Source organism: Hetaerina americana, unplaced genomic scaffold (assembly GCF_022747635.1).
Source record: "Hetaerina americana unplaced genomic scaffold, ioHetAmer1.1.p SCAF_19, whole genome shotgun sequence".
In the NCBI taxonomy this organism is placed as follows: domain Eukaryota; kingdom Metazoa; phylum Arthropoda; class Insecta; order Odonata; family Calopterygidae; genus Hetaerina; species Hetaerina americana.
Genome location: NW_027286752.1, coordinates 284,638 through 296,439, shown reverse-complemented (window position 1 = coordinate 296,439; position 11,802 = coordinate 284,638). Strand labels below are relative to the sequence as shown.

The 11,802-nt window shown below is 35.9% G+C and overlaps 2 protein-coding genes across 2 annotated transcripts; one reads left to right on the top strand and one right to left on the bottom strand.

The window, feature by feature from the left end:
- Positions 1-408: 408 nt before the first annotated feature.
- On the bottom strand, positions 409-3,846 carry LOC139687265 (uncharacterized). Its single transcript, XM_071584403.1, has 3 exons — positions 3,616-3,846; positions 3,361-3,436; positions 409-1,291 (listed from the first exon to the last, which is right to left on the bottom strand). Exons 2-3 carry the CDS (start codon positions 3,431-3,433, stop codon positions 882-884), a joined length of 483 nt encoding a protein of 160 aa, XP_071440504.1. The 5' UTR covers positions 3,434-3,436; positions 3,616-3,846; the 3' UTR covers positions 409-881.
- Positions 3,847-3,957: 111 nt separating this feature from the next.
- Positions 3,958-8,401, top strand: LOC139687264 (H/ACA ribonucleoprotein complex subunit 1-like). Its single transcript, XM_071584402.1, has 4 exons — positions 3,958-4,067; positions 4,210-4,374; positions 4,479-4,694; positions 7,960-8,401. Exons 2-4 carry the CDS (start codon positions 4,213-4,215, stop codon positions 8,233-8,235), a joined length of 654 nt encoding a protein of 217 aa, XP_071440503.1. The 5' UTR covers positions 3,958-4,067; positions 4,210-4,212; the 3' UTR covers positions 8,236-8,401.
- The last annotated feature ends 3,401 nt before the right edge of the window (positions 8,402-11,802 follow it).

Below are 11,802 nucleotides of genomic sequence, written 5' to 3'. Positions count from 1 at the left end.
GCAGGCAATGGGAGATTGAGTCCCTCTTGACATACCATTCATGCAGCTCCCTAATTGCTCTGCAGCTGCTTTTGCGAAATGCCCAGCTGAAGATGTAGCCTCACAATTGATGTTCACATACTTGAGTATGATGCCAAGAGAGAGGCACTGGCTGTTGAAGTAGATGTTTGTTGATGCCAGTTGGTATTTGGTCAAGTGCCAATAAAGACTAGCCTTGGTTGCCTCAGGCTAAATGAATTATGAATTAGTTAGGTAAATGAAAATATCTAAAAGTAACTTTTACCTTAGTTACTTGAATAGGAAATGCAACATACTTACTACTAATGTGGACCTTTCCAATAATAAACAAAATGACTTCAAATTACTTTTTGAAAGATTTAATTTCTTCAAAAATGTACATCACTTGGAATGGTGGGCTACAAAAATAAATTAGACTGTTTTCCCTCCTAGCTAAATTAAAATCATTTGACTAAACATCATATATATATATACATAAACAACAGTGTCTCTTACGTAAACATACTCAGGGTCTTTTTTCATAGTCAAATATAATATAAACAATTGCATAACTTCAGTATTTCTGCACAATGTGAATTTTTTTTTTCAAAACATGTGCTGCACATGGAAGTGCCCTAAGATTTTTTCTGAAGGTAAAAATATACTCCCCATTATTATGGTCATCAATTAAAAAATTGGCTAATTGTTGGTCATATGCTATTGAACATTTTGATAAAATTTACACTGAACACTTCGGAAAAACATTAACAATGCAATACTGCAGTAATACTGTTATGAAGTTTATCATACTCCCAAAAACTATATCATTTTTTCTCCTTTAAATTTCAGAAGGCACATTCAAATTGAATTCTACCCACACACTTTCAATCCACAGAGATTGCTTCTGTCTGACACAGCTCTTTACCCCTTTCCAGTTCCTTCACTCTGTCCAAAAACTTAACAAACTTAGGATGCTTTCTTGCTTCTTCCTTTGTCACCTTTTCTTGTTGCGTCAACATTTTGTCATATTCTTTGGTGAAGTCAAAGTCTCTCGGGCAACTTTTTACGGGATGTGTGAGGCATAATGCTTCAAATGTATCCTTGGCCTTCTTGTGCTCAAGCTGCTGAGTGCAAAACTTCAAAGTCACATCAGTGAGTTTTTTAATCTCTTGATCCCTTGAATTTTTTTCATTGTAAAACTCAAAAACCATCTCTAGGCATTGCATTATCCATGAATAAGTATCATCTTGAAGCTTCTCTCGGACACTGATGGCACGCTTAGTCAGTGCTGTATCTACAATTAGAAATAAATAAAAATATTGATAGAGAGTCAATAAAATTAACCCAGATAAAAACAATGATCCACATTGACATCTTCCAACAATCTTCCATACTGCATTCCCACCATCTACTTCCCTACTTTGAGACAGCAAATTTACATCATGATTGAAAGTAAACTATGCATATAAATAGCCCTTTAACAGATGTAGCTCCTTCCCAACACATGCTTCAAACAATCACCCACATCTTTTACATGAAGGTTTGAACTACATAGGTTACATCCAATATTGAATGTTCTTTTTATTCCAGATAGTCAATACTGCCTATTTTGGTTCCATTATATTTACCTTAAATATTTAATACTCAATTGAAGAATGTTGTAGTCGGGATGGTTATTACCAAGGTTTTCACTATTATGTCACGAGTATATCATGTTACTCACTTCTGTAACATTGAAAGAGGTTTGAGTGAGAATCTAACAAACTTGATTATATTTTATCACAATTGATCATAACAAAACAGCACATGCTCTTCTTACTGAATCAAATTATTTATTTATTAAAAATTATTCTGATAAATATGAAACCAGGAGACAAGAGATTAAGCTACCCAATTCAATTTATACTGTGTTTGATTATGCTAAGGAGAATGGAACCAGAAACAGTAACTTTTTAGCTCTTCCTGTTCTCTCCCAGTTAACTATTCTTTTAAATTGCTTATACTTCTCCTCTACCTCCTTTTTCAAAAATCCCTCTCCTCCTTTCACCATAATTTCTTAATTTATCCATAACCAGCTGAATAAGTTAATAGGAACTTAATGAAAAATAAATGAGCTTCTTCATTAATTGATATATGATTGGGATAGTTGCTGACGAGTATTGAAGCAATTATTCGTTGTTTAAATGACATTTAATAAACATCTCAGACAAGAATGCAGTAGCTTCTCCAAGAACGACTAAGAGATTGAAAATCATCACTAAATATATGCATTACCGAGAGATAATGTCAAATCTGTCTTCATAACTTATGCAATATACATAAATGAACATCATTTGGTAATCCATGGGGACTATATTTTGAGAAACAATTAGGTACTACAGTAGGCTTCATGGAACAAGTGTCCAGCTCACTTTCTACCGGCAAGTATTTTAATCAATCCCACAAAATAGCTTCAGCAACCTTCATACAAGTGGATGTGAGCTAGAATAATTTCATGGCAACTTCTGTGAATTCTACATTTCAAAGGATACAAACACCAAGAGCCTTGGTAATATGCGAGCATGTCAAAACTTTTATGATAATATGTTTTGCTCTCCCAATAGGGTCCTCCAAAGCACATTTAAAAATGGATGTTAATTTACTATATGTTTTTTTAATAGTAAATAAGAAAAAGACCCACTAATTTTTTGATGTGGCATGCTTGGTGTGTAATCACGGCAGGTCACACACCCTAGTGGTGGTTTGGAGGGTATCATGTGGATGTAGCCTTCAGTGTCCTCGAATCATTGCCAGAGTCATGAATGCCACTTACTTGTTCACGTAATCGCAAACATAAAATTAACAGTCTATTTTAAATAATAATGTAAGTGAATCGATCGCTTAAATTAGTCTTTAAACAGTACAAGCCATATCTCCAAAAAAAATAAATGCAACGACATATATGATTCTCCAGTTTCATAAAGTAGATTCATTTCAACTTCGGATTAGTTTTTACCACTAATTTTGAATATCGCTAAAAAGATTGCCACCATTTTTCAACATCATTTACAGATACTATCTATCCAACAGTAGTACTTCGTTTCTTTCTCAATAATGTAGTTACTGTATGCTTTTTTACGAATTTATTTGAAAGATCTTTGAAAATCTATAAATTCTCCATCATTTCTTTAGCTATTTCATATTCAATTTATCGCAGTAATACATAACAAAAATATTGATACAGTCCTGGTCTATATCATTAATTAAAATGGCCTTCGAGAGCGAAGGAATGCAATGGGTGTTACTTAAGGAGGGGTGAAATAAATTCTATTAAAAATCTGCCATAGATAATAAAATTTCATCCTTAAATAATATCTGACAAACCTATGGAAGTTGTTCGTTGATTGTCATCTTCAATTTCCGATTGTTCGCCATTCTGGCTAGTACCCGAATCCATGCTCTGCATTTGCGTAGGCAACAAAAACACCAGAATTAATACAAAGCAAAATTTAGTACTAGTTAATGGTATGTCTTAAAATTGTAAGCACAGAACTTTTATTTGAGTAAAAGTAAACCATAGAAGTCATCATTATTTCTGCCAATTGAAAAAGCATTATGATTTAAAAAATCAATACATACCAAAAATTTTAGATTATTGCTCAATATCTCAAAACAAACAAGACAGATACATGCTTTCAATAACAAGGTGACCACGACGAATACGGTCAAAGACTAGCGCCAATGTTGACAATTGCTGCTTAGGAGCCGCTGACAGAATTTATATTTAAAACATTGCCCTCTTGAAATAATGTTATTATTATAAAAAGGATAGGTTAATTAAGATAATTTCCAGGAGTATTTTTATAAAAATTAAATTTAAACAAATACATTAAAATAATTTGATATTTCCCCGACTCATTTATTTTCATTAGTCAATTTGAAACAATTGACACATGAAAGTCATTTGGAAGCGAACCAAGCGGTAGTGAACGAAGCCATGTGGGAAGTGTTTACGTAGTATTTTGAAGCCAGATGCGATAATTCTTTAAACTTCTACTGGTCAACTGAATAATATTCATCCTATAAAAAACGTAAGATATATAATATATTAAGAGAGACAAACCTGTGAAACTCTTAGCATTTATTAGTAATTTGTATAAGGCATGGATGCGATATTGTTTGCGCTGGTTAGATGTGCAGATAAGGTGTGAAATTACTTTTTATATGATTTAGATTATGTCTTACCGAGGCCGTGGTGGAGGTGGAGGTTTTAGAGGAGGCGGTGGCGGTGGCTTTCGAGGTGGCGGAAGAGGGGGAGGAGGAAATTTTAGAGGAGGCAGAGGTGGTGGAGGAGGTTTTGGCAGAAATTCCTATTATGAGCAGGGTCCACCAGAAGAGGTAATATTGTTTTAATCTCTCTGCTGAAGTATTATGTAATTTTAGCCAGTTTCCACTATGAAAACCATCAGTGTGTCGTTATTCTAAATTATTATCTTTTGTAGGTCCTACCATTTGGCCATTTTATGTTTCCCTGCCAAGAGGATTTGGTTTGCAAAGCTGAAATTGAAGATGTGCCCTATTTCAATGCCCCGATCTATCTAGAAAATAAAGAGCAAATAGGAAAAGTAGATGAAATATTTGGGAACCTTCGAGACTATTATATATCAGTGAAACTCTCGGAATCAATAAAAGCAAAATCATTCAAATCAGAGCAAAAGGTATGCAGGTTTCTTTAAGTTTATATTTGTTTGAATGCTAATTGTTCTCATATTTGTACATGATTGCTTCTCTGTGACGCCACAGACGAAGTAGAATCCATGTTGGCAGTCTCAATGAAGGTTTCACTTTTAACCTCGATGGCATTCAAAATTTGAATTATGGGTATTATTAAAGTTGAGGTCCATAAGTAATGCATGTATCTAGAAATCATTGTTAAGAGTTCAAGTTTGTAAATACTCGTCATTGAATGGGAAGATGGAAGACGCTTTTATAAAGTAGTTAATATGTAGCTATCTTCATTGTATGTTTTAACATGATTCTGTTGTTGTGGTTTTCTATTGTGATTGTAATGTGTTGAGGTTGGTGTTTCGCTTTCAATTTGCCCTCTAGACGTAGAGACTGTTCTGCTCATGCTACTCCATAACATTATTTCTGGCTGTCTCTCATACAGGGTTCATGGGAAATAATAGTGCTTCTTATAACCTCTCTTGAGGCTAATAAAATAGAGCCACAACTTAAACAAAAATCCCAGCAAAAATTCAACTTATTGTCCTTGTAATTGATGTATGGCATGTAGCCAATATATCATTAGTTTCTTTTAATCCTACAGCCTGTACCTAGGGAATAGGTGGTCAGTTATTCACATTTAGCAATAGTATATCTTTCAGGTAATTCGGAAGTATTCAAAGGCAAGCACCATTCTTCAGGCTTTGTAAGTGAATCCAAATTCATGTGAAAGCCATATGATCTATACCGAATAGCATTTAATGTTTCATTTCAAAATATTTTAGAATCTAAGTTTTTGTATTAATCATATGTTAATTGACAAAATAGAGCAAAATATTTTCATTCTAAATCCTTCTAAGATTATCAAAAGGATATCTTAAACTCAGAAATGATGGTGAACTTAAGGAACTGACACTTTTTGGTCACATTTATTTTATTTTTTTGGGACCCTATCCTTGAATCACTCAAAATTATAATAAATTCTGTTAGATATCTCATTCATTATGTAGATACATGGGAATGGGCCTTATGATATTTTGATGTCCACTTCTACCATGTTTCCAGTGTGTCCATCCAACTCCTGTATTAAATGGTAGGCTTTCAATAATAAGAACACCACCTTGGAGGATGCTGAGGCAGCTTCTTTTGTGATTCTGAATTTTTGCCTCTAGGTTGTTTCGATCTAACTGGGGTTATTAGAGTATTGAAGCAGATATTCTCAGTAGTTACAACTTTTTTCTACTCAATGAAGCAGCCGGGAAAGAAAATGGTTCAAGGTGTGAGTCCTTTGCATAAGAAACTCATTTGGCAAGAGATATCCTGGTCTGATAAAGATTCAAACTTGCAAGTTCAAAGTTCCCAGCAACTTCACCTCTCTAGTCACCAGTGTTTATTGGCTTCTGATGAAAGCAATCTCTGAAATAATAGGGAAATTTACATTGATAGCTTGAGAAATACATTATTTTGGAAAAAGTGGCCAGTTTGGTTTCACTGTACATGATATCTACTAATGAGCGAATCTTTTACCTATGTTTGCTTTCCATCAACCTAATTGAAGAGCGAGCTTCGTAATTTTGAAAAAGTAAGATCTCAAAATACTTAATACAATTAACATCCTTTACCTTAGGTAGTATGATCCTTTTAACTTTCTAATGTGCCGTAAATACTTCTATCTTACTTCTTGAACATTGTGTACAAATCAACCCTTGAATGAAGTATTGCATGTATCTTACCATCTGTTGGAAAAAGTTATTCTGGTGTTGTTTCACAGACTTGAAGTAATTATGGTATCATTCCATGCTATAATTTCCAATTATTGCCACTGTTTCACTTCTAATATATTTTCCGCTTCTGCACATATGGAAAAGGCAGTCATGATAAATCATTTCAAGTTGCAATGTAATTAAAGTGATAGCATTCCTCTGTAGTAGAATACTCAATCATTTCCTGGATTATTCCAAGCATTTAAATATTTTTTTTTCTTTCAAATTGGAAAGTAAGTCATAGGTTATCCACTTTGTCTGCTTGGTAAATAATGTTCTTTTTATTAATTGTCACCTGTCTTATGAAGCAAAAATGTAAGTGCATTAGCCTCCTAGAGCTTTTAAATGTGGGTCTGTAGAGGCATTGAGAAAATAATTTAGATATAGAGGAGGGCAAAGGCCAGAGTTGGTGGGAGGAGAGAGGAGTTAGCTAGATGTAATTGAAAGGAAACTAGTTGTTATTGGTGATATTTTGAGCTATAGAGATTTTGTGAAATACGAGGGTCATCCGGAAAGTAGTACCCGTTCGTGAAATAAAGACACAAAAGTAAATATTAACAAACATAAAAAATTTTATTTGAAAGAGGATACTTTAAACTACTTCTCAACATAATCTCCAAGCAAATTAAGGCATTTGTCATAACGTGTGACAAGTTTCTGTATTCCTGCTGCATAGTCCTTCGCCGCCAGCTCATTGAGATACGCGAGGGACCCATCTTGCACAAATTTTTGCATAATGCAGATGGTGTTTAACAATTTCATGAACAATTGTTCGAGAAACATTGGGAAAATGCTCACAGATGTCATCAATTGTGACGCGCCGATCGTTCCTCACGAATTCGTCAACTGAGCTCACCAGTTGGTCTGTAATGACAGACGGTCTCTCCGAACGCTCATCGTCGTGTGTGTTCCCCCTCCCCATGTTGAAGTTGCGACACCACCGCCGAACAGACGACTCGTCCATTACATTGTCTCCATACACCTCCTTTAATTGGCGATGAATATCACATGGGCGAACGTTTCTTGCATTGAGGAATTTAATCACTGCCCTCACTTCACAACTGGCGGCGTTCTCAATTTTTTTAAACATTGTAAACAATCACAGAAACAACACAGGCAATGCTAGCGTCACGCAACTTGGCTCAGAGAAGGCAGACAAGCCACTGAAGCTATCTGACCTCGTCCAGCGGCTACTCGCGTCGTCAGCACTTCATGCGGCACGAACGGGTACTACTTTCCGGATGACCCTCGTACATACCTGTAGGATGGAGAGCCTTAGGGAAGCAGGGTATATGAGGGAGAGAATAGGTTTTTAGTGAGGATTTAGGACTTGTAAAAATGTGAAGAACTCAAGAAGAATATAAATCCATCCTACTTACATTTCGAGCTACATATAGCTCAAAAGATATTCTTGTTTTAGTTGAAAGATTATGTGAACCTTTTAATGGAGTCCTGTAATCAGGAACTAATAATTGTGCTCCTCTGAATGTTGCAGATATTCATTGATCCAGCCAAGTTGTTGCCCCTTCAGCGATTTCTCCCCAGTGCAGGTGGTGGTGGCAGGGGCAGGGGTGGCCGTGGAGGACGTGGTGGAAGGGGGGGAAGGGGTGGTGGGGGTGGGTTCAGAGGGCGAGGGGGTAGGGGTGGTGGGGGTGGATTTGGTGGTGGTGGTGGATTTGGTGGAAGAGGAGGAGGAAGGGGTGGTGGAGGTCGTGGGGGTGGGGGAAGAGGATTTGGGGGAGGGAGGGGAGGTGGGAGAGGACGATGGTAGACACAAGGACATTTCAGTGAAGCATAGTGTGAGATACATTATGTCTACTTCATTTTGTGTCATTCATGACGAACTTTTATTGTATATTGTGACAAGATTTGAGAATAAAATCAAGTGGTTTTTTGAAAAAATATTAACAACCCACAAAATATGTTTAAATACTTGATGAGTTTCTTTTATTTAAAGGCAAAGTCCTTGGTTTTTATATGTAAACATTCACACTCAAATTAGCAGTACAAATGCATGAATGTAAAAATAATTGTTGAAGGTTCATCTTGCAAAAAGAAACATGGTATGCATTCATTTTTCAGAACTTTTCATGTGAAGCAAAATTTTGAGAGAGTGATGTGGATTTTAAACGTCCAGAAATGACGTCAGCTTAATTGCACATGATTTTACTGTGTTGCGCCTTGAAAGATTTAAAATATGAACGTCTCAGCAAACCTTAATTTATATATGATATGATCATGAAAAATTAATTTTATAATTAAATACCTTTTCTTATATTAAAAGTAAAACACCATTTAAATCATTTATCGTATAAAGATCGTTTATTATATCTAGCATGCTGAATGATTTATTTCTTCAACCAAACACTTCTGTCATTCTCCCACCATTTCCTTTGAGAATGAAATTGATAAATGCTCATTAGTAGTCAAATTGATAGAATATAATTAGTAGAGACGTAAGCAATACAGCCGCTGACACATTGGTTGGCATTAATATCTTGATAGAAGTACCAGATATGAAATGCCAAATAATATGTTTCAAAAAGCTTCAAGGAAGTTCTTGATTTCAATTATTAATTAATACAACGTTTTTGGGTACATTTCTCATTTTGTCATGAAATATCCCATTTCAAATTGGTGATTCATTAAAACACGTTGAAGTTCACAGGCATGCCAAATTATATGAATCAAGTTGCTATGTGAATACTAGTGAACTACAGTTGTTATTAATAGAAACCATTTGCCTAAATGATTATTTGCATTGGGGTGCCAGTAGTTTTAGGGTGTCACCTACACTATATGCTGCTACACAAGCCTTCCTCACCCAAGGTTGCTATTGTGAAAAGTTTCACAAGTAATGCTATGTATGCTATAACAGTGGTACCCAGTTTCACCCCCTCTACATGTTCATTTTTCATTTAATCTCCTTAATAGTAGTATTTAAAGTCAGCATATTTTGTTTATAACAAGAAAGTTACAAAGTACCTCCCAGCTTTGAGTAAAACAAATTGCCCACTCACCCTTACTACACAAGGCCCTTCCAATGGAGTTGGTGGGAGGCTTACATATTCCAATCAATTGACCACTTTTTTAATGCTGTCTCATTGTATGGGCTGGTTGCAGCAATGAGGCATATGAATTACTCCTGATAGGTCACCCTTGCCAGATACATGAATGGGAGAGAAGCAGATGAACGAAAGCAAGCAGCGTCTGTTCCTCAGTGAGGTGACAATTGAAATGGTAAGTTGAATCACCCCGAAGTAAGACATTGAAACCTCCTTCAAATATTCCTCCCAATCTATTGTAGATGCAAAAATGATTAGTCTTGGCAACTAAAGGAGTGGAACATGATCATATCATGTTGGACAGTCTGATAGGTGAGGTCTGCACTGTTGCCACTTGGAAGCAGAACAGAAGACAAGGACAAGTATGATTGGAATGATTAAGGACATTATGGCAGTGTTATGACTGAAAAGTTAGAACTCATCAAGCAAGAGAGAGAAAGGGAAACTACTGTTAACCCTCCAAACCGGTAAAGGAATTTAAATTGTTGGGCCCTACTCATGGTATTTAATTTTTTAAAATCTCTTTCTGCAGCTTCGCTGAAAATAATTTATATCTTTTAAAATATTTATTCTAAATTTAAAAAAATTAGCCTTATGTTAAAATGCTTATTCTATGTAGTCAAAATTATAATTATGTAATATTTCATATTTTCACTTCTTTATTTGCCCTTAAGTTTTGAACCTCCGTTCTTGAAGTTCGGTTTTGCATGAGACAATTTGAAACAATCCTGTAAACATAGGCCTGCATTGCAGTAGGGGCACCACTGAGGGATGCACTGCTCCGCATGAGGTAAAAGGAGGGATACACTGTATCCCTCCTTTTTACCTCATGCGGAGCACACCTGACATCTGCTTTGAGGCCAGGACTTCTTCCCGGTCAGCGGTATCTTTTCAACTAAGTGCCTCTCGACCAAAACTCCTCACTTGAACTTTGCTCTATCAGATTCAATGCTCACTTCGTTTTCTCCATCCAAATCTTCAACTAAACTCTCTATTTCATCTTCACTCAAAAAGAGCTTTTCCCTCTTGGAATCCTTTGTTATACACAAGGCTTTTTTACTTCTCTTTCTCAAGAAAGAAATCTAACAACTGAGACTAGACGGTGGTGAGGCCTTTTGCCCTCACAACTGTTATGACGAAACAAACGATGATGCAGGAATGGTTCCAGAGAAATTTGATAGGGTGATCATAACAAGCAATAAGGTAAAAACAGTCTCTAAGGACAAAGCATAAATTCAAAGAAATCGCTTATCTCATAAGGATGGACTTGCTAGATTTATCTTCCTTTGTACCTTTTCATGAAGTCCAAACAGAACAATTAGGAAAACACATTATCTAAGTGGCCAAGGGCAACCATAGATTTAAAAAATATTCGATGGTGCTGCAGAAAAATATTCAAAACCAAGAGCGGAGCAGGACGTAAGGCGTACATCGATCCGCAAATGAGGCCTGCCAACCGCAATGTACCCCGTACTGAGAACCATGCAGAGGGGTTAAGATGGGTCTGTGTTAGATAGGATGGAAAGATGCAAGGGATTATTCTGAGTGTTAGTTAAACAGAAGGGTAGAGAACCAATGTGGGGTAGAAGTGGTATTAATGGGGTGGAATGGAGAGCAGTACACATAGAGAAATTAGTGATAAAACGTTATTAGTAGACATAAAAACAGATCCAGCAGTTTTATGTCTGACAAGCAGGCAAAGGAAGAAAGAAGTGAAGAACACATCAACTGGAGATGGATATATCCAATATCAACTGGAGAAAATGATTGTTCCTGCCAGAAAAACACTTGGTGGTAGAGTGTGCAAAATAAATTCGGGATCAGGTATCAGAGTACTGTTTAGGAACAAGTGATGATCATTGGAAGAAAATTAACCAGTGTGAGAAAAAAAGGCTCATACATAACTGTATGTAGCTCAACCATCACACTAGACTTGGGTGCACTTGGTAGTGTCAGGAGATGGATATATTAATTGGAGTATTTTATTTTATAGCATAGATTAAGGAACAGCATCAAATCCCTCAGTTTTCCAGGAGCACTTAGGTATGTGTTACTATCCTAACTTTTGTTTATAGCAATTAATGTAAAATTCAAAAGGATGAAAAAGGGAAGATAGGTAAGGGAATGAAGAAGCCTTTATCAGGACCAATAGAAGGTAATGCCTGAAGGTATTTTACATAATTCTTACTTATAACAATAGGTTGAGTATGGCAGAAGAAAATTGGGAATAAGCAAGTATCTTAAGAAGTAGGATGAAAAAGTATTATCTATAA